The 24176-nt window shown below is 52.9% G+C and overlaps 1 protein-coding gene across 2 annotated transcripts in view; it reads left to right on the top strand.

Annotated features, from left to right (window-relative positions):
* CHST8 (carbohydrate sulfotransferase 8) overlaps window positions 1-24176 on the top strand; it is a 121054-nt gene that overhangs the window by 47612 nt on the left and 49266 nt on the right. For both annotated transcript variants that reach the window (XM_030874842.2, XM_060289550.1), the window contains exon 2: window positions 7589-7804. In XM_030874842.2, coding sequence (XP_030730702.2) covers window positions 7675-7804 — 130 coding nt within the window. In that variant the 5' untranslated portion in view covers window positions 7589-7674. The remainder of the gene's footprint in view (window positions 1-7588; window positions 7805-24176) is intronic.

Here is a 24176-nt window from a genome sequence, read left to right as displayed (position 1 = left end):
CCTTTTCCGTTTCCCCTAAAAACTGTGACACTAAGTCCCATTCCAGGCCTTGAGCATTTGTTCATAGCCTGTGCTCTGTAATATCGGTTTGGATAAAGACCAGAGGGGAAAGTGGCCCTGAAAGTTTGTCCCAGCTGCTAAGTTTGAGAACCTGGCAGAGGACTCTGGAGCCAACCTTGTCCCTGTGAAGTTCAGTATCCATGGATCACATCAGCCCTCTTCAGCGTCCCTCACTGAAGAGAAATCGAGCATGCAAATACTCTTTTATCATTGATTATGATAAAAGAGTATTATCCAGGGTGAGATTCATGAAAGAGCCAGAAATACATTGAAATTCAATATTGTTTTAGTCCAAATCAATATTAATAATTGTTTGCATTTTTAAAGTGCAATTTGCAATTGAAAAATACACAAAGATCAACCAGTAGTTGCTAACACATCAAATTTTCCCATTAAAGGCATAGTCCCTTACCTTTAAAATGTTTCTTATTCAACAGAGGATGGCGCTAATCCGTGAAAATGGTTATCTGTTATTTACGTGCACAACATTAGAATGGGCTTCCATTATGCGTGAGCTGAAAGGCCGGTACCTTTTCTTTTTAAGTTCTTGATTTTTTTAATTAAACTTTTTATTTCAAAATAATTATAGATTAACATACAGTTGTAAGAAGTAATACAGAGAAATACTGTGTACCCTTTATCCTGTTTCCCCCAATAGTAACATCTTGTAAAACTACAGTCCAATATCACAGTGAGAACGTTGACATCGATACAGTCAAGACAGAGGACATTTCCGTCACCACAAGGACGCCTCATGCTGCCCCTTTTACATTGTTTAAGAATTAAAGATTTTTAAATGACAAAGTTGACCATGGATACAGTGGGATTCAAATCATTAGCCCTGTTTAGATTTCTGCCTTAAAATGATTTTTATCATTAGATGAGACACTGTCCCAACTGGGCTCAGTGGGTTCAAACAGAGAGCAGTGGTAACCTAGGTAGAGAGTGGACCCAGGAGAGACTCGCCTCAACCACCCAGGCCTCAGGGGTAGATCAGAAAGAACCTGAGAACACATTTTTTCAGTTGGACACTTGCATCAGCGTCCCTTGCCCCCTCAAATAAGGACAGAGTTATCTCGAAGAGAAACAGCTTGGCAGCTTTGGTCCATAGGGGCACAGCATTGACCCAGATTTGTGGCAAGGGATAGTCAGCAGGTGTGGGGGAGGGACCTGAAAGTGGCCTCACGCAGATAAAATTCCCAAGGTGCCTTTCTGTTCTCCAGGATAGGTGTTTGTCTCACTCCAGAGCTGCAAGGAATTTGGAAACTCACCTATAGTGCGTATTTTGGACGCATCTTGATTTCAAGGTTAGGAAAATCAAGCCCTGAGGGTCAACAGTTAATTGGAGGGGCAGCCAGGCCCAGAACCTGAGCTCCACTCTGAGCCTTGTGTCCATCCCATGACATCTGGTCGCTTGTGTGGGGGCTGCCTGGGTTCGTAAACTTAGTTCCTCTATGTCCTGGTCATGTTTCACACAGGCGTGAACTTGACCATTCTGGTCCTCCTCAGCTTCTGGGCCCACACCCAGTCACCTGTGGGATGAGCAAAATGATAACATAGTGATTTCTGCTCAGTTTGCTTTCATTGATTTTTTTTTATTGCAGTAAAATTACTATTCTTACTGCTATTTATATATATATAATAGAAAACTTACCATTTTAACCATTTTTAAGTCCAGAGGCATTCACATTGTTGTGTAGCCATCACCACTCTGCATCTCCAGGACTTTTTTCATTTTTCCCAACTGAAAGTCTGTACCCATTAATTAATAATGCCCCATTCCTCCCTCCCTCCCCTGCAGCCCCTGGTAACCACTATTCTACTTCCTGTCTCTGAATTTGACTCCATGGAATCGTACAGTATTTGTCCTGTTGTCACTGGCTTCTTTCACGTAGCATAATGTCCTCAAGGTTCATCCATGTTACACCATGTGTTGCTTTCATTGGCTTTTGATCAACACGTTCAACCTCCAGTTTTGTCTGGGAGTTTCCTGTCATCCTACTGTATTTTAAAGGTTTGGGAATCATCCATTTTACAGCCTCTAAATTACTTGTATATTTGCTTGTGCGTGTGTTGTGTGTGTTAATACACGTGTATATATAGAAATAGAGTCGTCATTTACCTCTACAAGTCTACGAGTCTTCAAGCCCCATGATTGGAAACCTGCCCCACCAGCATGAGGATCCTGGTGGTGCGTGTGCCTTGGGTGTTTGGGAGCTGTCAGGTTCCATTGGGCTCCCTGGTGGAGCTCAGGTCCTTGTCTCTTCTTCAGTCATAGGATTGGACTACTCATTGGACCTGATTCCAAGCCAGACCTGATCGAAACAAACCCACAGCTCCCTGAAACATAAGTGACCTTTTTAAGATTCCAGGTTCATGGAGTGCCTCTCTCCAGATGGCCCAATCACCTCTGTCTATTAACTCATGCTCATTCAACATGCAGCGAAGTTTATCGATCACCTGTGCCAGGCACTGTGCTAAGTGCTGGGAGTACAGAGATGAGCAGAGAGTCTGAAACAGGCATGTGAATGCTCTCCACACAGTGGGGGAAGGGCTGTAACTGAGGTACACATGCTCACAAGATTGGAGGTACAGCCAGGGCAGGGGTGGGGAGGGACTCAGTTTTTCTACCTGTAGAATGACTACTCCACAACCCAGTTCCATTGTCATAAAACACCCTGAAAATATAAGACGTTCTGGGCAGAGGTGATACCCAGAGTAGCAGTGGAAGGCACTGCAGCCTGTGACACCTTGGCCAGGCTCTCAGGACCCTCTTGCTGTGGCTGTTCATCTTCCGTTCATCCTCTTTGTATGCGCAGTGATGGGAAGCTGGGCTGTGGTGTTCCTAGTGGGGCAGTGGGGATATGGCTTGGGGCTGTTTGAGCCTGATTTATGCCTCGGCCTTCACCTTAGCGTCCCCTTTCCCTCCCCCTGCGGAGAGCATGGGGGATTGGAAGGACTCCCTGCCTTGTAACAGGGGGATGCATATCAGGTGAATTGCTTCCTCCAGGAATGGGGTGCTGTCATGCCTACTTGGGTGTGCCAAGGCTGGGCCCTGGCCATTTCAGGACCCAGGTCAGCACACACACACACACACACACACACACACACACACACACACACACGTGGCAGCGGTGGGGCAGGAGTCTGCAGCCCCGCCTCAGAGTCTCAGCACTTGCAGCCATTTGTCATCCTCACAGAGCATTGCAACTTTATGCCTAGGCATGAAAACTGGAGGGACTCGTCCCAGAGTTTGCTGCTGCTTCCACCACTGCCGTGAGAGCAGTTATAATTAGCTGCAGGCTTTTAAGGACCTGAAATCAAGAAGAACCCCATCTCAGAAGTAAGCAGGAGCCACACACATGGAGGAACTCGTCTGACAAAACAGATGGAGGTGGTGTTCTCAGGGGACTGGGCTGTGTGCTTTGTTTCAGCAAAGAGCAGATGAGTTACTGAGGCCAGGAGGCCGAGGAGGGAAGCCGGGAGGTCAGCCCCAGCGCCGGCCTCGGTGCGGGGCAGAGCCGGAGGCGCAGCCCCCTCTGCTGCCCTGGCAGAACGCTTGGTGCCAGGTTCAAGGTGACGGCAGTGCCTGGCTCCATTCTCCTCAAGTTGCCATAGCAGCCTGTCTCCCGATGAGCAGCTTCTCCTGGAACCCTCAGCCGGGAGGGACGTCATTCTTCGCTCCTGCCGGTTAGAGAAGGAGACTGACTAGACAGAGAACTTTCCTGGGCCCGGGGCCTGCACACCAAGTGAGTGCACCCGGTGGGCATGTGGCTGGATGCATCCTGCTGCCTCCAGCGGGACACAGCGTCCTCTGGGTGACTGGGGTGAGTGTCTGGGCCTTGGAGCCTCCACAGGCAAGTGTGTCCTTGGAGCCGTCCGTCCGTCTGCCTGCCGGCCCTTCGCCACTGGAGGTGCGTGTGTTTTGTTGGCTGAATTCCCAAGTCCTTGCTTGTGCCCTGAAGTGAATTTTCTAGAGACGAATTTTTAAATCAGATAAATAAGGAAATAGGAGAATTCCTTGGCCCTGCCCTGTGTCCCAGGAGGTGTTTACAAGATTAATTGGATTTCTTTTTCTTACTGTAAAAATTGGTGGTGTCATTCAGGCCTCAGGGAGAGAAGCCGCTGGGAGCGCTAGGAATTGGGAGAAGGGCAGGACCTTCTGAAAACTCAGCGGGCTGTTTATTTTTCTTGCCTCCCCCCTCCCCCTTCCACCCCCAGTTATTTGAATTTTCTTATTGTCTGTTGGCCTTGGAAGGGAAGCAGGGAAGTAGGGGAGGCTTTTCCACTTGTCATCAGAGCCGAGGGTGATGCAGCGCCTGCGTGCGGAGGATGCACCAGGCCTCCCAGCTGGGGGCGGAGGCCGGTGAATGTGTTTATGGGCCCCCGGGCAGCCCGGCCCCAGCCTGTGGTAGAGTGTGGTGACCCCTTCCCAGGCAGCAGCTCAACTCCCTGGAGAGGGAGACAGCCTTTGGACAGCTCTCCCCACGGCCTTGAAAATAACGTGTGACTTTGAAGACAAGGACCCTCACGGGAACAGTAGTGGATCAGATGTGCATACCCTCTGGAGTGTCTGGTGGTCTGCTGGTGACCTCTCAGCTACCTCCCTTTAAAGGAAGGACGTTCCTATGGATAATGTGATGTTGGCCCCCTCCTGGGGCACTGAAGACCCAGCCAGACTGTGAACTAGTCTCCCAGGAGGGGAGGCATGCTAACCTTTGATTCTTGTTTACGTGGAGCAGGGAGTTAGCCAATCAGATGGTCTCTCAGTGAGAGCCCCCACTGGGAGGAGTGCCGCGGGGGGGGGGGGGGGGGTGGCGGGGGCGGGGGAAGGCTGGGGTCTGAGGCTTAAGGGCTGGGTCTGGGCAGGGGAAGCCAAACACAACTCTAACACCAGCTTCCCTGGGCTGGTGGGGGAAGGGGCTTATATTCTCTTGGGGGCCAACAAAAAAAAGAGTCACTGAAATGAGACACTTGAATGGTTGACGCTCCTGCCACAGTGAAGGTGCAGGTCCTGGGGCTGTGTTCTCTTCTCCCCCAGATTTGGGGGCGGGGATGTGGTCCTCATCCTGGCTCCAGGCACATGGGCTGCTGGAGCCTGGCTCCACTGGGCGGACTTGGTTTGGGCAGGTTCAGAAACAAGCGAGGACAGGTCGTGGCTGCAGGACAAGGGGAATCGATACTGGCTTGAACGGCGAGAGTGTGACAGATTAGGAAGAAAAAGGGACTGACCAGCTCTCTGTACTCACTTCTGCAGGGCCAGCCACTGTACAGACAGTGCGATGATGATCACATGTGCGTCTGAGTCCCCTTTTCTCATCCAATAGAGTCTCTGGGTCGAGATCAGGCAGCTCTTTATTAGCTGTTTAACCGGGCCGCTGTGTACACTGGCCATCAATTTGCCATCCTGTCGTCCCGCCTTCCTCTCTCCTTCCCTCTCCCCCTCCTTAGATCAGATCAGCCTCCTGGCCTCGTGTCTGACTCTGCAGGCCGGTGTGGCTGCAGGAGGTGTGCCAACACCACGGCCAGCATAAGCTGGGTGTCCTTACAGCTGCGGCCTTGCTTATAGGCTTACCCGGTGGGTCCTGCACTCAGGGCCTGTCTTCACTGAGGGAAGGGCCTGGGAGACCACAGGGTGCCGGGCATGCTGTGGGCAGCACTGAGAGTGGCCTCGTCCTTTCCCGGAGCCTGGGACCTGCGCTCTCGCATCTGTGTCTTTGCAGGATGATGAGCCAGGTCCCCAGGACAGTCCCATCTGCGGCAGCCATGGAGGGGGAGGCCACAGCCCTTCATGAGGGGCTTCAGGGTCTGAGCCTTTGGGGACACGTGGCTACCCATTTTCACCCACCGCAAGCCCAGGGTGGGAGTGTCCCTGGTGACGGCGGGAAGCAGCCATCTTTCTCTGCGGCAGGGACCACTGCAGCGAGGTCAGGGCCAGCTGGAACCCCAGAGCCAACTCCAGAGGCAAACCGAGCCCGGCTCAGCGCTGCCTCCCAGACATAAAAGCTGGGAGGCCGTGGGAAACCCCTGCTCGGGCCAGCCCAGAGAGCCCGGCATTCACGCACGTTCCCGTGCGTGGAGGCCTGGAGCAGGTTAATTAAAGTTAACTGAGTGAAAAAATAATTACAGAGACTGTAGAGGGGAGAAACCTAAACCTGCAGTTTAACTCTCCTCAGCCTCAGAGCTTTGCTGAGCACCGTCTAGTCCTTGGGAATCTGTCTGGGCAGAGGAGGGAGGGGCTTCTCTTAGTATCATTTCCTGCTTCGCGCCCCCCAGGTTGGATGCAGAGGGGAAAAAGTTAGGGTTTCCTCCCCCAGCACCTGGGTGCCAGGTCGGGGATGGGTTCCCTGACCAACGTATCGCACCAAGGAGACCCTGGGCAGGGACCGTCCTGTGCCGAGCAGCACATCTGGTCTGGGGCCCCATCAGCCACCCAGCTGTGCTCTTGGAGGCCGCTGGAATCTGCCCACCTGGCCTCAGCCTCCCTCGGGCACTACCCTGTGCCAGGGAGGGGCAAGTTCCCAAGGGCTCCTTGGGTGGAAAGAGGGTGGTATCCCTGGGCCCGGGCAGGTAGGACCCAGTGAAGGTAAGGGGACCCTAGGCCAGGGATCGAACCCACGCCCCCTGCAGTGGAAGCGTGGAGTCTTAACCACTGGACCACCAGGGAAGTCCTGGGGTACCCCCATCTTGACCCACAGCCTGGCCCAACCCATGTCACTTGGTTGGTACTGGTGTATTTGCAATTTCTTCTACTTCAGGAGGAACGAGGGTTGGGACAAGCCACGCAGGCATGCTCTGGGTCTGCAGCGGCCAGAGCAGTGGGGGTCCATCTGCAGGGACACGGCCTCTGAGCCTGGGGTCTGTCAGATCTGGGTCTGGCTGCCCCGTCTCAGCTCCAGGCCCCAGGGCTTTGAGAGCAGGGACAACCGTGATCTGGCCAGAGCTTCAGCTCCTGCAGGTGTGACTGTCCAGTGGAGCCTCGATCCCACCAGCCCATCCTTCAGTCTGTCAGGGAGGGAAAGCTCTGGCTGGTGGGGGTGGGGAGTCACTCAGTCCCTGACATCCTCTGGGCCTGGGAGGCTCCTTCTCCCAGCCTCCAGTTCCATGGAGACCCTTGTCCCCAGCACCCTGTAAACAGGAGCCAGGGCAGAGAGAGACCCAAGAGCTTTTCTGTCCACCAGGCCAGTTGCGAGGGAGAAGGACCCAGATTCCTGCCTGGACATCGCAGGGGTGTGACCGCTGTCCCCAGCTGTGGGTGTTGGGGCTCCATCCTGGGCTCCCCTGGGCAGGAACTGGGCAGTGTCTCTCCATGGTTTTTCTAGGGGTGCAGATACAGGAGACCCTGGCAGGAAGCTGGTGTCTTGCCCACAGGTGGTGACCGGGCTTCCCTTCACCTCCTTGGGCTTGAAAACGTGAAAGGGACGCACCTGAGTAAGGGTGGAGGGATCCAGGATTACGCTGGTCAAGTGCAGCGACTGGGGCCCTGGGCCTCAGTGATGGACCGTCTTTCTCCTCTGCTGCTCCGTAGACCGTGGCCTGATGGACACCTGGTGTGGACGATGAGGGAAGAACGCGCCTCCCACACCCGAGAGGTGACCCCAGAGCGAGCCCCGGATGGCCCCGCGAGCAGGAACGATGCGGCTGGCCTGCATGTTCTCGTCCATCCTGCTGTTTGGAGCCGCGGGCCTCCTCCTCTTCATCAGCCTGCAGGACCCCACAGAGCTCGCCCTCCAGCAGGTGCCAGGTGAGCCCTCACTCTCCGCCCCGCCGTCTGCTGGCCCCGGCTTTCCCGCTCGAGGTGCAGGTCTCCGCGCTGCGCTGGTGCCAAGGCAGGGGTCCTGGCCTCAGGGTGGGCACACAGTGTCTGTTGTCAGACCACCAGCCCCAGGGTTCTGGCCTCTGGCCTGTGCACTCTTCTGGGGAAGGACAGCCAGGCTGCCCATCGCTCAGCTGCTCCCTGCCTTTGGTGAAACCCAGATTTAAGGAGGATTCTGCCACCTCTCAGGACCTCTTCCATATGGTCTCGGACACCCGAAGATGAATGCCTTCTCCCTGAGCCCGGGCCTCCCAAATGGGACTCTGATTCTCTGCCCAGCCCCGGGGACCCCTCAAATGCAGGGAGGTCGGGGTACCTCCTGGCTTTGTGAAGCTGAGGTGGCTCCTGCTGGCCCCCCACCTGCTTCCTCCTAACACACTGGAGGGAAGCACCCTCCCTGACTCAGAGGTGGGGTGGCAGTGAGGGGAGAGCAGGAAGGATGGTTCTGGAACCTCGGGGTGGACAGGATGTGGAGAGGGGAGCTCAGGCCAGGCCCCTCTTGCTGGGACACAGAGAGCACGGCAGGGCTGGAGGGCATCCAGCTCGGGGCCAAGGCCAAGGATCACTCTGCTCTGGGGTGAGAGGAGAGCGTTGCCAGGCCCGAGCACCAGCATTTCCCAGCAGTGGTCCCAGAGGCCTTGTTAGGGGAGAGTCCGTGATGACAGCCCTCTGCTCCAGGACACGAACAGAATGAGAGAGGTGTGGAGGCTGGGGAGTTAGGCAGAGGGATTCCTGTGCCATCCCTGCCCGCAGCCCGTAGCACAGGAGTGCGGGACACGGCACGGGGGCCCCTGGCCCTGAGTGCGGAGGGCTCTCAGGCCTGCAGCCTCCCCGCCCAGCACCCCCTCAGCCATGGCTCACACGCTCAGGGCAGCCTGCACCCGGGCTCAGACTGGGGGCCTGTAGGCAACATGCGGAAAGGCAGAAGAAGCACAAGGAGGCCAGAGCTGGGGCCCTGGGCCTGGCAGCTGCTCTCAGGGGCCCTGGTGGGAGAGGCTGATGAGTTGATTCTCTCATCACAGAGAGTCAGCTAGAGGCAGCCCAGGCGCTGGGTCTGCAGGAGACAGTGGGTGAGTCAGTGGGGCTGACTCACGCTTGGGCCGGACCCTCCTAGCGGGTGGCTGTCGAAGGGGGTCTGGCTGCTTCCTGGCTTCTGGAGAAGCAAAAGCAGGGGCCCATGACCGAGTTGGTCCTCTGCGGAGACTTTGCAGCCCCACGTGAGCCCCAGAGCGGCCGGCTCACTGTGTCAGTGGAACCGGGCTTCACAGGCAGTGCCCGCGGGGACACTAAGAGTTGGTCTCTGCAGTTGCGGGTTATATATGCAGACGTGGGCTCCCAAAGAAGGGCCCTCAGACAGGGCTCGGGGTTAATGGCACCGTGTATCCTCGGCACAGGTCATGGTGAGTATGTGTGATTGGAGCACACGTGGGCAGAACATCTGCGTTCTTTGGGACGGGCCTGGGAGAGAAGGCATGAGTGTGTCTGTGGTGTCCACCTGTGTATCCCATCCGTGGTGTCCTCTGGAGACAGGTGTTATTTTCCTGGGTGGGCTCAGGGTCTGGTGGCCATGACACCCCCCCGCCACCGTACTGTAGCAGCTGGCAACGCAGAGCCCTTGCCCCTCATCCTTCTGCAGACGTGGCTTCCTGTCCCTCCCGCCAGCCAGCACTGCCTTGCACAGCCCCCCCAGTGCATGCACGTGCGGATCTCCTTGATTACTGGTGGGGTGGGAGCCCACCGGATGGCTGGGGTTTCTGGGGTGGGCTGGAGTGGTGAGCAGGAGGGGAGCGTGGAGCCTCAGCCGGCAGGGCGTGTAGGATGGCAGGAAGCGGAGATTCCCCTCCCGCTGCAGCCGGGGATGGCAAAGGCCTGGCAAACCCAGGCAAGACCCAGATGCACACCTGGGTCTTGGGCTCCCTTCCTCGGGCTGTAGATGGAGCTGGACCACCCCCTCGCCACATGCCAGGTGACGGGCAACCTGGATGTTCTACGGAAATCACCTCAAACACAGTCATAAAACCTTAAGTAATGCTTACATTACTTTCCCTGAGCAAAGTGTTCCTGACACAGGCTGTTTGTGTTGATTTGTTGCTATTCATTTATTCTTTCCCTGTACTTCTCACAGCAGCCTAATTGTGATTCGGTACCAAGAAAGCAATATCAAAGTAATTTTCCACAACATTAGTTACAATTTTCTTCTGATCTTTCAAGTGAAACAGTCCCATCCTGTTGGCTTCTTTGAGCATATAAACCTTGATTACATTTATCTGTTGGAAACCAGTACTTACAAAGTGTATGTATCCAGTTGCATGGGTGGGTGGCCCCAAGGGCCCTGGACAAGTCAGGATTTCTACCCACGGGAGGTGTGGACGTGTGGGGTCTGCCCTGTCATCTGGATCAGGCAAGGCCGATGGTGGGGGGCACCTTCAGAGGAAATTCCACACAGGCTACTCTGGCTTTCCCAGCAGCAGAAACTTCCCTGGGAACGGAGTGTCTGGTACCCGCTGTTGGTGGCACTGATCAAGGTGGAAGGGGGAGGGTGGGCAGGTGAAGATCCAGAAACAAGCTTGAGAAGGCGGGCAGAGCCTGTAGTTGTTTGTGGTCCCTTGGGGTTGGGGGTGTCCTTCAGATTTCTCCCATGCAGCTACCAGCTGTTAAAAGCACCTGAACTTCTCAGAGACCAGTCAGCAAATCTCACCTGGTTTGTGCATTAGATGCAATCCTGTGGGGCTGCCAGCTTTTGTAAACCAAGCGATATTTTCCAAAATGTTTGCTATATTTTATTTATTTATTTATTTTTTGTGGTACGCGGGCCTCTCACTGTTGTGGCCTCTCCCGTTGCGGAGCACAGGCTCCGGACGCGCAGGCTCAGCGGCCATGGCTCACGGGCCCAGCCGCTCCGCGGCATGTGGGATCTTCCCGGACCGGGGCACGAGCCCGTATCCCCTGCATCAGCAGGCGGACTCTCAACCACTGCGCCACCAGGGAAGCCCTGTTTGCTATATTTTAAATCAAACCTCCTGGAACATAAATCACTGCCGGTTAACCTACCTTCATTCTAAGATTAGATTTTCTTGGGTATCAGAATCCACCTATCCTACTATTTTTCAGTCTCCAATATTGCCAGGCCCTGAGGCCTCAGGAAACTCACTTCTTGACCCAGGAGACTACACTTGCCCCTTCCTTAAGGGGAAGAGAGCAGACCAGAACCGGGAATAACACATCCCAACGTGCTGGCCCTGGGGGTACAAATGGTGCTCTCCACGTGTGTGTTTGGACACACTGACTTTTTATGAGCTGCCTGTCTTTATTATGAACGTTGTATTATGGAGAGCTTGGAACACACACAAAGGTAGGTTAGCATAGTGCAATGAACCCCATGCACCCAACACCCAGTAGCCTCAAGAGGGCCCCATCCACAGCCCCATCCACTTCTCTCCTTTTGAAGCGCATACCACATGGCCTGTCTATTCAGCCATCAATTTTTTTTTTAATTTCTATTGGAATATAGTTGATTTACAATGTGGTGTTAGTTTCTGCTCTACAGCAAAGTGAATCAGTTATACACATACACATATATCCAGTCTTTCTTTTTTTTTTTTTTTAATTATTTTTGGCCACGCCACACCTCATGCAGGATCTTAGTTCCCCGACCAGGGATCGGACTCGTGCCCCTTGCAGGGGAAGCACAGAGTCTTAACCACTGGACCACCGGGGAGGTCCCTATCCACTATTTTTTAGATTCTTTTCCCACGTAGGTCATTACAGAGTATTGAGTGGAGTTCCCTGTGCCATACAGTAGGTTCTTATTTTATCTACTTTATGTATAGTGGTGTGTATATGTCAATCCCAATCTCCCAATTTATCCCTCCCCCCCTTGCCCCGCTTTACCCCCTGGTAACCATAAAGCCATAACTATTTCAATATATTTCTCAGTTTAAAAGATAAGAACTCTTTTTTTTTTTAACATTCAACAGTTCTTTAATCTCACCACATGACCAGTGTTCACATTTCTAGTGGGCCCACAAATACCATAAGTACCTTTATTTCCAATTTGTTTTATCCAGTATCCAGATAAGGCCCACATGTCGCAGTGGGTGGATGAGTCGTTTAGGTCTGTCTCAGTCTATAAGAGGCCACCTTTATTTCTCTCTTGCTGTTTATTGGAGGAAACTGGGTCGCAGGTCCTGTGAGTTTCCCACAGCTGGGGTTTTTGCTGATTGTGCCGTTTGGTGTAGCTCAGCACAGCCTTCTGCTCTTTGTATTCCCTATAAATTAAGTAAATTTAGCAGCTTGATCGGATGCAGGTTTGGTTTCTTTTTCTTTCTTTCTTCTTTTTTGGCAAGAATTCACGTGTGGTCCTATGTTCTTCCGTTGGGAGACGCACATCTGCCCGGCTTTCTTTTGGTATGTCAGTTAGCCACTGACCCTGTACCTAGACCGTCCATTCATTTGGGGCTGTACAACGCGATGTTCTTTTTTTTTAAATTATTTATTTTTGGCTGTGTTGGGTCTTCGTTGCTGCGCGCGGGCTTTCTCTAGCTGCGGCGAGTGGGGGCTACTCTTCGTTCATTGTGGTGCGTGGGCTTCTCATTACGGTGGCTTCTCTTGTTGCGGAGCACGGGCTCTAGGCGCGCAGGCTTCAGTAGTTGTGGCTCGCGGGCTCTAGAGCACAGGCTCAGTAGTTGTGGTGCATGGGCTTAGTTGCTCCGCGGCATGTGGGATCTTCCTGGACCAGGTATCGAACCTGTGTCCCCTGCATGGGCAGGCCGATTCTTAACCACTGTGCCACTAGGCAAGTCCAGTGATGTTCTTTTTTTTTTTTTTTAATTTTTTAATTTATTTTTTAAAATTGAAGTATAGTTGATTTTAATTTATTTCTTTAAATTGAAGTATAGTTGATTTACAATGTTATGTTAATTACTGCTGCACAGCAGAGTGATTCAGTTGTACATATATATACATTCTTTTTTTAAAATATTCTTTTCCATTATGGTTTATCACAGGATATTGAATATAGCTTCCCGTGCTATACAGGAGGACCATTCTGTACATAAAAGCTTACATCTGCTAACCCCAACCTCCCACTCCATCCGTCCCCCAGCCCCTCCCCTGTGATGTTCTAATCATTATCATTCCTTCTTCATTCTTTTAAGTGGGATGGATTTTGTTTTAATGGGGTGAGGCGAAGCGTTGTTAGTGACCTGTGAAGCCAAAGTGAACAGTGGATTGATTGGCTTGTTCATTGATATATTTTTAAATGTGACCTTATGATACAGGTTCTGTTGCTGGCATACTACAGGTAGGTTGTTTTGTTTTTTTGTTTTTTTTTAATGTTTGGTTTTGGCAGAGTGGATTTTCTTAGAGTGAGCCACCCCACGTTTTAGTGGAGTAGCTCTTTACTTTCCCCAAAGCCATGTGGTTGTGATGGGGGGCGTCTCTGGGGACTGAGGCCAGTGCTGGGGTGCCGACGGAAAAAGGCAGCCACAGTGATGGCTCAGCGGCCCCGAGTGCAGACAGGACAGCCTCTGATGACTTGTTGGTCCATAGCCAGGCCCCAGGGCATTCCTTCCAGGGCATCCAGGAATAATAATAATAGCAAAAGTTTACCATGTGCCAGGTCTTGTGCTAAGCCCTTTACGTGTTTTAATGCATGTAATTCTTACAATAAATGAGGTCCTGAGACTTACAGGATGGACACGCAGAAAACACTGATGGGGGCTAACGCTCCCAGCCACTCACTGCGTGCCCACCACTACGACAAGCACTTCACAAGTACTTAGCACTCATTTAATACTTTCGGAACCCCCTGAGTTAAGTACTGTTACACCGTTTGACAGACAAGACTCCTGAGGTGAGAGAGGTTACGAGCTGTGCCCAGGGCCATAAAGCTCTGGGCTTCAGAGCCCAGATTCATCCTTAGGCAGCCGGCTGTTGCCCACGGCACCTACTGCCTTCCCAACAGCAGTGATGCTCACTCGGTCTGGCCTGTCTGGTCCCAGAGCAGAACCTGGCAGAGAGAAGAGCGTGGATCAAAGAGGCATGAGAGAATGTGCGTGCGAAGAGCTCCCAGTGCATTAGGGGCTGGAGTGAGACCCGGGGATCCAGACTAGGGGCTGAAGACACAGCCAGGCGCTGGGCCCCCTGAGCCCTTGGAAGACTGCAAAGAGCGAGCCTTTGCAGGCTCAGCGGGAAAGCTCTGGGGATTCTGAGGGTGCAGTGGCCCACTCCAGTGACTGCATGTCGTGGACCTGTGGGCAGAGGGGGAGAACACAAGTATAAGGAGAGTGGCTGGGAGGGGTTGAGGGAGACTGGAAGGGATGGCAAGGCCTGGGGCAGGCAGGCAGGGACTGGAGAGGGTGGGTCAGGGCCATCGTGGGGCGGCAACCCCAGAGTTGGTGACCACATGGGTGAGAGGACGAGGAGGGTGAGGAAGGCAGCCGTCAGGGTTCAGGGTGACTCTAGCGCAGAGCGTCTGTCTCTGCTAGATGGGGGTTAGGGTGCCACTCACCGAGGCAGACACTTCAGACAGGGAGTGGTCAGAGGAGGGAGCTGGAGACCACATGTTCTATTTTGGGCAGATGGCATCTGAGATGCTGGGCAGGGTGTGTGGAGTTGCACTGTGACTCCTCCATCCAGGGTTCCAGACTCACAGGTCACAAGAACAGGCGAGAAAAGCAGGAAGCTCCCACCCTGCCCATCCCTCCCCCACCTGCATCTTCATTCACACAGGTCACACACTCACGCCTTCGCTCTCACACACCCGAGGGCAAGGTCCTGGCTGGAGGAGTCGGGAGGGCTTCCTGGAGGAGGGGAGCTGTGGATCGCTTGTTGGCCTTCTCCAGGGCACAAGAGGTGACGAGATGCTGACCTCCGGCAGAAGCAGTGACGTGGATTTGGATGAGACTCAGTGGGAGCCCGTGGTCTCTCTCCAGAGTGCATGACGCTAAGTATTGTGCCCAATATCTCACAGTTAGAAATTAACAGAGCCAGAATTGACTCAGAAATTGACAGAGCTCCTGCTTTGGTCCCCTGGAGGCAGGGCTGTGTTGGCTGGAGAGAGCGTGGCCCTCACTCTCGGTTCCCTGGTTACCAGGGACACATGGCCCTGCCTGTGCCCATGTGCGGGGGTCAATGTCAGAGGGTTTGTCTTGTTCCTACAATGACTGTCTTTGCCTAGGTGTGACCCCTTGTAGCCCTGAGACACCACCAGGCCAAAAGCCCTGGGTGAGCCAGGGCCACAGGGGTAAACTGCTGAGATGCTCTCAACAGCTCACCCACGTGAGGGTGATGGAGTAACCAGAAGCGCGGTGGCCGTCCCTCCTCCCCCTTCTCTGGGCAAGGTGGCCTTGGGGTAGGGGCAGCCTGCTGGAGCTGGTGTGCCTAAGCCCACACTCCTTCCCGGGCCAGGGGAGCCAGCCCCTCCAGTTTCCCTGGAGCTGTCTGCTTTGCCCAGGCAGGTGGGTTTTACTAGAATCCTGTCGAGTCTGTCTCCTGAAACCTTTTTTGATCAGCACTGGGAACATCATATGTATTTCCTACAACCTTGTGAAACTGACACCTCCTTGTTGTGACTGTGAATATCAGAAGTGACATGTAATTGCAGTGATCCGTCCTGGTAAGTAGCTGGCAATATATCATTGCAAAATCAGCAGGGCTGGGACTCTCAGAACCCAGTGTTTCTAAACAACGCACCTGCAAGCGTGTGTGTTCAAACTCTCTTCACCAAATGCCGCCCAGGGCTCACGAAGGCTGCCTCACCTGCCTCGCCTCGCCTTTCTATGACCACAGCAAAGAAAACTTAACTCTGGTTAAAGCCACCCAGTGAGTTTTCGGTTCTCTGGAATGCCCACTCCTTGTCACAGAACGCACTGGGTTCTCGAAGTCAGGGCTGCGGTCAGGATGCTTGTAGCAGTGCTCCTTCCAAGCGTGGCCCTGGGGCTTCCTGTCCCCCCCTTTCCTCTACTCCAGAGTGGCTTTGTGGGGGGTTCTTTCTGGTGCCACAGGGTGAGCAGTGTGCTGGGCCGGGCCAGCCATCACTGTGCCAGCCTAGGGAAGGACACTGGTGGGGTCAGTGTGGACGATTGGATGGTTGGGGACCGGGGGTGGCAGGAACCCATGGCACGACGGCTGAGCCCTGCCTTGGTCGGGTGGGAGCGTTGAGGCGGGGCCTGCACGTTTCAAGGGCACTACTCACACTGTGTTCTATGCTAACTCCAGGGTAGGGTTGATTTCAACTGTGGTGTGAAGGGCGCCCCCTGGAGTTGTGCAGAGGACAGTACTGATGGAGGGGCAGACATGGGACCTCCATGGCAATTGGACAATGAGTGCCAGAAAGGGGGGCCATGTCAGAACACACAGCCCTCAAGTGTGGGCACCAGAGCCCAGGGGGGCTGGTAGGCCCCAGGGGTGCTGGTTTTAGAGCCTTCTCTGAAGTCTGCTTTGGGGGGAGGACCCTCACAGAGCCCTCCCTGGGACGCCCTGACCTCAGGGGTGTCCACTGCGGGCCCGTCTTCAGTGGAAGTTTCTCTGCCCCCATCCTCTCTCACCTGAGACACCGCCCCGGCCTGCAGCCCCCTGGCATCTGCTTCTCTGCTGTGGCCCCCATTTCCTGGGTTCCTCCCTCCCCACTGCAGAAGACGCCCTGGAGGTCTCCAGCTGGAGCCTCCCTTTTCCTCTGGTGCGTTCGAATATGCTAAGTGAAAAATAATGAGCATGTAGGAGCTAATAAGAGGAATCACCTAATTAAATTAGGAAACAGACATCTTATCACTGTAATCTGAAAACTGATATTAATAGAAAATGGTCCCAGCATTGTTATGCTAAATGTTCCTACGGGTGGGGAAATTAAAAAGGAGAGCAGAACGGAAAATGGGGACAATCGTATCCAATAAGAGCAAGACATGTTTTAAAGGAACTAAAGTAAAATGCTAAAAATAGAATACAGGATCACTGTGAGGCTCTAATGAAGTGATGGACAAAGGTGCCTTTGAAAACCACAGAGCTCCACACACGTTTACGATGATAATTTTTTAAATGAGACAATGTAATTAAGCTTCAGTGTGCATGAAACCTAGTAATAGTTATCGTTTATTGGCGCCAGGCACTGTCTCGGGTGCCTTTATTTCATCTTCCTTCACCCAGTGAGACGCAGGCATCCCTGTCCTCAACTTACATTCAGAGAGGTTAGGTCAGTTGCCCGAAGTCCCACAGCCAGAGTGGCTGGAGCTGGGATTCGAACCCAGATCTGCCTGCTTGCAAAGCCCTTTGCCCTCCTCACCTGTTGCTGCTGGTTGATGTCACGGTCAGCAGTTCCTGTATTTTCTGTTTTTCCACCGTCGCCTCAAAGGGCATTTCTTGCCGACACCCAGCAGATTTCTTGGCAGCCAGACTCCCCGCCCCAACCCCAAGGCTCCTCTGGCGTCTTGGTTAATAAAACCCACACAAAGACACCTTCTGAAATTACAGTGCAGCTGGGAAACTGGGGCTCCCATTGTGTCCGGGTCTGGGCGGGGCTGAGCGGCCGAGCTGGGCTGGCGGTTCCGATGCTCATGCCAACCCCGGAAGCCCCGGTTTCAGGTTGTGTCTCCACAGCAGCTGATTGTTCCCCCCCGCCCCCCGCCAAGCCCCCTCCTGGGAGATGAATCAGGCTCTGTTCACCTGCGATGTGAGTCATGACTCCGGGAGCCCAGAGCGGGGCTCAGGTGTGGGGTGACCCCTTTCCCATCTGCCCGGCCCAGAATGAATAGGAGGGATCCAGGGAGGAGGACGAGGGCTCAAGATCTGTGTGTGAGATGCCCCAGAAGTACCTCGTCTGGGCCACCGTGGGGAGAGCACCTGGGCCGGCATTAGCAGGGACATGCACCCCGTACCTCCCCACCTCTGTGCCCATGCACCAACCAGGCATCTTCAGTGGGGGGATGGAGGGGGAGTCAGTCACCTGACATCAGAGCCAGGCCCCCCACTCAGCCCAGAAGCTCTGCCAGGGAGAGCAGGACAGGGCGAGACTTCAATCCCAAAGTGGCACGGGGCTCTGGGGGTGGCCTCCTGCCTGGCTTGCCTCCCCACTCAGCCCCACTTGGTCTGCAGTCTCAGGGCTCTGGGAGAGAGGCTAGGGAGACAGTGAATCTCACCGCCAGCTTGGGGAAGGGTCCGGTCGGGTCCTAACATGTGCTTATCTAGGCCCTGCTAACCTTCCAGAAGTCCTAGGTTGCTAACGTGGGCGGCAGAGAAGTGGTTCTCTGCCAGGACCTGGTCTAAGGACAAGGCTGTTGCTACGACTGCCATCCTTCTCCGTAGCTGGTTCTTGTTTTTTTAAACCCCCAAAATGTCATGGTTGTAGTTATGACAACAGAAGTGCTGGAGGCTGATTCTGGAGGCCGATGCGGGTCCGTGGTGAGGTGGGCCAATCAGGGATGCCCTCGGGCCAGGCCAGGGGGAGCTCTCACCTGGGCACCGACTGCCTGCCGGGTGGGCGTGCCGGCCCCTCCTATTATGATGCTGCCTTTCTTGTAGCCTTCCGGTCGGTGTGGGTCTCCTTCCCGAAATCTTTGCAGGAAGTTGGGTGCTCAGGCAGATGCCATCTAAGCCAGAAGCCCATCGTTACCTGTCTGCTGGTATTTGCATGGTAAAGCTTATCTCCCAGGATTTATGGCTCTGCAGTTTTAACTTGAATCATGGTAGAACTCAGTGGACGATTCTCGCTTTTAAAAGTTTGTATTTATCTGGGAAAAATAGCTGAACTTAAATGGGTTCCATTGTCCCCAACAGCTGGCTGGCTCCTGCCGGAGGGGTGAAGAGCCCCGGGGGGGTCTTCCCATTCTCCGTCTGGTGTCCAGGCAGGAAGCTGTGGGCTGCCTCTTACCGAGCCCTGCGGCCCAGCCATGGCATTTCCCAGCCCTCCTCAGCAGTCCTGAAGACCGGCCACCTATAGAGCAGGCTCTCCCCGCCCAAGCTACCTGCTCACCCCAGCTTGGTTGTCCTCAAAGCAGGCCAAGGGTCCAGTCCCTGGCCAGCAGTTCTCAGCCCAGGTGGTTTCCAAGCTAGGTTGGACCGAGGGGGTGATCTGTGAACCCCTCACCACGTTTTGGTTGTGTATCTGAATGTGCTTAGGTCCTGGGAAGAAAAGGCAGCCTGGAAGGAGTCTGGGACCCCCACCCTACCTCTCCAAAGGCTACAAGCATCTGTGGGTGCTTTCGACCTTTGCCCTCAGGGTCTGGGCCTGCCCCGCAGGGAGGGAGATAGGAAAGAGGAAGGGATGAGGGGGAATGTCAATTTAAAAAAATGGTGTTGGGTCACCAGGCCCATCAGAAAATGTATCAGCGCAGAGCTGCCAGGGCCGGGAGACCCCAGGGAGCGGGGTGGGGGAGGGGAGGGGGGAAGAGATGGTCCCTGGCTCCTGGGGCAGGGCCGCCGCTCAGCCTTAGCCAGGAGCACTGTGTGGAATGCGGGCCCAGCGTGGCCAGATCCTCCTTTTTATTTTTTAGTTTTTCAAAGAAACAAGGAATCTGTGACATATATAATTTCGCCTGATTTTTAAGTGGCAGCTCAAACTTTAGAAGGTGTTTTTACAGTTGGTCACGCTTGTCACCGCCTGTTGGTTGGATGGGCTGGAAGGAGAGGCTGTGTCCACTCTCCTGCCCTCCCTCAGGCTGAGACTTGCCCCCTCCCACCCTCCCTAGCTACTCCCCCCCACACCCCCGCCCCAGGACGGAGAGGTAGTGGGTCTCCCTGGTGGGCAGGGAACTCGTTATCTTTCCAGCCCCGGCAGGACTCACTCCAAGCCAGGCCCCAAGCGAGTGCTGGGCACAGTTTCTCCAGGTGTCTGCTGACCAACGGTGGCTTCCCAGAGCCCGAGGGGCCCCTGCCCAGTTCAGGGGGCCAGGAGCCCTGCCAGATCACTGTTCACCATTCAGGCCTGGGACCTGGGGGGCCCAGAAGATGACTGGGTAGCGGAGGTGCCAGGGAGGCAAGGGCCAGGGAGTGGCAATGGCACTGGGGCTGTGAGTGGGACCTGAGAGTCCCAGTAGCACCCAGGGAGGTGGCACCTGGGGGTGTGTTCTGGGCAGTGACGATGGTATGAGTGCCAGCTGCCTCCTGTGTCCCAGGCGCTGCACTTTACCTGCCTTGTAGATATTTCCACACTCACAGCTGCTTGTCTCCATGTTATAGGTAGGGAAACTGAAGCACAGGAGGCAAAGTCACTTGCCCAAGGTTACACAGCCCGGAAGTAGCAGTGCCTAAACTAGAACCCGGGTCTTTGGATCCCAAAGACACAGGGTCTTCTGGGTGACTGACAGCCGCTCAGAGCTGAGACACACACTGTTGGAGGACCAGCCTGGGAGCCTGCACGCGGTGCCACGCTGATGTGTGGGGTGTACTTCATTCCTGTGTGTTGCAGACACGTTCTGGTTTGCGCCTAGATCGGCTGGTGAAGGACAGGGACCTCTGTGAACGTGTGTGTGTCTGGCTCTCATCCGCGATCCTGTGTACAGGTGTGTATGTGCACAACCATGAGGTGTGTGCGCGCCTCGGGCTCACAGCTCACATGGGGAACGCTTCCCACTGAAGTTTGTGGCCGCCTCCTTGGAGGGCACACTGACGTTCCCACCTGCCACGGGCAGGCGTGGGACGCAAACAATCAGGGCCTGGGCTGGGACGAGCGACTCGGGCAACAGCGTGGGAGTTGTCACCACAGAAGTGGGTGAGGAATGAATTGCTATTCCAGCAGGAACTTGGCAAAACCAGTTATTGTAACCCCCTGCCCGCGACCGGGGCAGACCAAATAATGAAATTACATTCTTAATAAGTCAGGTCGAGTGACTGCTGCTCGAATTAGTTCCTTCCCAGAACCCGGCCAGAAGTAGCCGCAGTAATTAAAGGATTTTCTGGGCTTAAACCAAGTCTGCTCGTCAAGCAGGTACAATATACAGGGCTTGCAAAATGTGTGTGGGCCTTGTCCCTTCCTGGGGACTGGGATGAAAGTCGGCGAGAGCAGTCCCAACGTGGCCAGGCACTGGGATTCTGCAGCGAACCGGACCATGAGGTCCCTGCGCTCATGGAACTCAACAGTGAGTAGGGTGATGGGGAATTCCTGGTGTTCCCCACCCGACTCCCGCCTCTTTCCCAAGCAAGCTGGTCCCAGGAGCCCTGTGATGTTGAGAACTGCCTCCTTCCGCTCGGGGACCTGTAAATTAGCGTCCGAGGCTGAAACCGTGCTGGGACTTCCCACGCACCAGAGAAAGAGAAAGGAAGGGCATTAGTGTGGCATGACCCCCCATCTGACCCATCCTGTGTCCTAGAGAGAGGGATGAGGGAGCCAGATCCAACGCTGGAGGTCAGTTGGAGCTCACACCCAGGCTGGAACATCCCTCCCCCCGAGCCCGTTTTTCATTTCTTCCATTTGCTTCACTGAGAGGAACACACAGCCCTCCTCGGGAAGCAGAAAATGCCAGAATTCCAAGAAAGCAAATATCGGTAGTGCGGCTGACAGAGGTGATGTGCCCACCCACCCTGGGCAAAGCAGAACCTACAACTTCCTTAAAACTCCAGAAGGAAAGGGAAATCCCAGGAGCCAGAAAATGAGACGGATTAGCGAAGCGGGGTCGCCTGCCACCGAGCCTGCGGCTAGAGCCTTTTTTTACAAAACACCTTTATTCAGGTATAACTTACATGCCATAAAAGTCACGTATTTTAAGTGTACACTTCAGTGGATTTTAGTAAATCTACAGAGCTCTGTGATCACCACGATCCAATTTTAGGATATTTCCACTGTCCTCTGCCCCGCCCCCAATTTCCATCCCAAATCTCTCAGGCGCTTTGCAGTCACTCCCTGTTGCCCCAGGCAACCACTAATCTACTTTCTGTCTTTATCGATTTGCCCATAAATGTAATCATACAATATGTGGTCTTTTGCATCGGGCTTCTTTCACTTAGCATCAGGTTTGTGGTCACTTGTCATCATGTAGCCTGCATCAGTAGTTCATCCCTCTTTATTGTTCAATAGTATTCCATTTCATGGATTCTTGGTTTACCCATTCACCCGTTGATGGACTTTTGGATTGTTTATACTTTTGGGCTGTTATGAATAATAGTGCTATGAACATTCACATGCAGGTTTTTTATTTCTCTTGGGCAGATACTTAGGAGTAGAATTGCTAGATTGTGCTAGATTGTTTAGTAACTTTATGTTGAATTTTTAAAGACACTGTTGCCAAAATGGCTACACTGTTTCCATTCCTGCCAACAATGTATGAGGGTTCCAATTTCTCAACATTCTCATCAACACTTGTTATTATCTGTCTTTCTAATTATAGGCATTCTAGTGAGTGTGCAGTGGTATCTCATTGTGGTTCTAATTTGCATTCTCTAATGACTAGTGTTATTGAGCATATGTTCACGTGCTTAATAGTCATTTGAATATATTCTTTAGTGAAATATCTATTCAAATCTTTTGCCCATCTTTTAAATTGAGTTGTCTTTTTATTGAGTTGTTATTTTTATTTTGTAGATACAAGTACTTATTCGATTTGCAAATCATTTCTACCGTCTGTGGTTCGTCTTCATTTTCTTAATGGTGTCTTTTAAAGTGCAAAAGTTTTTAACTTTGAAGAACTACAGTTCGTTTTTTTTTTCTTTTATGGATCATTCTTTTGGCCTTGTAGCTAAGAAATCTCTGCTTAACTTAAAGTCATAAAGATTTTCCCCTATGTTTTCCTTTAACAGTTTTATAGTTTTAGCTCTTCCATCTATGTCCATGATCCATTTTGAGTTAATTTTTGTGTTTTGTGTGAGGTAATGGTCTTTTGCACGTGGATATCCAATTGTCCCAGCACTGTTTATTGAAGGCTATCTTTTCCCCATTGAATTATCTTGCCAGTCTGGTCAAAATAAATTGGCCTTGAATGTAAAGGTTTGTTTCTGGTGTCCTAATTCTATTCCACTGATCTATTTGTTGATCCTTACACCAGCAGGACAATGTCTTAATTACTATGGGTTTGTAATAAGTTGTGAAATCAGGAAGTATAAGTCCTCCAGCTTTGTTCATCTTTTTCAAGATTGTTTTGACTATTCTGAGTCTCTGTAAAGACAGTGTAAGTTCCCATGTAAATTTTAGGATCAGCCTATCCTGCCAACAAAAAGCCTGCTGAGATTTTGATAGGTATTGCATTGAATCCAACAGTCAACTTGGGAAGAACTGCACCCTTAGCAATATTGAGTCTTCCAATCTGTGAATGTGGAATGCCTCTCCGTTTATTTAGATCTTCTTTAGTTCCTATTAGCAATATTCTATAGCTTTCAGTATACAAGTGTTACCCTTCTTTTGTTAAATTTATTCCTAAGTGGGGGCTTCCCTGGTGGCGCAGTGGTTGGGAGTCCGCCTGCCGATGCGGGGGACGCGGGTTCGTGCCCCGGTCCGGGGAGATCCCACGTGCTGCAGAGCGGCTGGGCCCGTGAGCCATGGCCTCTGAGCCTGTGCGTCCGGAGCCTGTGCTCCGCAACAGGAGAGGCCACAACAGTGAGAGGCCCGCGTACCGCCAAAAAAAAAAAAAAAAAAAATTTAATCCTAAGTATTTTATTCTTTTTGATGCTATAGTGAATGAAATTGTTTTTCTTTTTTCTTCTTTTGGGGGGGCTGCGTTGGGTCTTCGCTGCTGCGCGTGGGCTTTCTCTAGTTGCAGCGAGCGGGGGCTACAATTCATTGCGGTGGGCGGGCTTCTCCTTGCGGTGGCTTCTCTTGTTGCAGAGCATGGGCTCTAGGCGTGCGGGCTTCAGTAGTTGTGGCACGCAGGCTCAGTAGTTGTGGCTCGTGGGCCCTAGAGCACGTGGGCTTCTGTAGTTGTGGTGCATGGGCTTAGTTGCTGTGCCGCATGTGGGATCCTCCCGGACCAGGGCTCAAACCCCTGTCCCCTGCAATTGGCAGGCAGACTCTTAACCACTGCGCCACCAGGGAATTCCCTGAAATTGTTTTTCTTAATTTCATTTCTGGACTGTTCATCACTAATATAAAGAGATAAAATTGATTTTTCTATATTGATCTTGTACCTTGCAACTTGGTGATTAATTCTAGTTCTTTTTGTGAAAATTCCCTGGAATTTGCTAAATACAGGGCCATGTTGTCTGCAAATAAAGAGCGTTTTACTTCATTTCCAATCTAAATGCCTTTTTTTTCCCCATGCCTGATTGTACTGGCTAGAACCTCTAGTACAATATGAAATAGAAGTGGTGAAAGTGGACGTCTTTGCCTTATTCCTGATCTTAAAGGCGTTCATTCAGCCTTTGACCATTAAGTATAATGGTA

Source organism: Globicephala melas, chromosome 19 (genome assembly GCF_963455315.2).
Source record: "Globicephala melas chromosome 19, mGloMel1.2, whole genome shotgun sequence".
In the NCBI taxonomy this organism is placed as follows: domain Eukaryota; kingdom Metazoa; phylum Chordata; class Mammalia; order Artiodactyla; family Delphinidae; genus Globicephala; species Globicephala melas.
The sequence above is the reverse complement of the archived record's forward strand: the minus strand, read 5'-3'. Positions and strand labels throughout refer to the sequence as shown.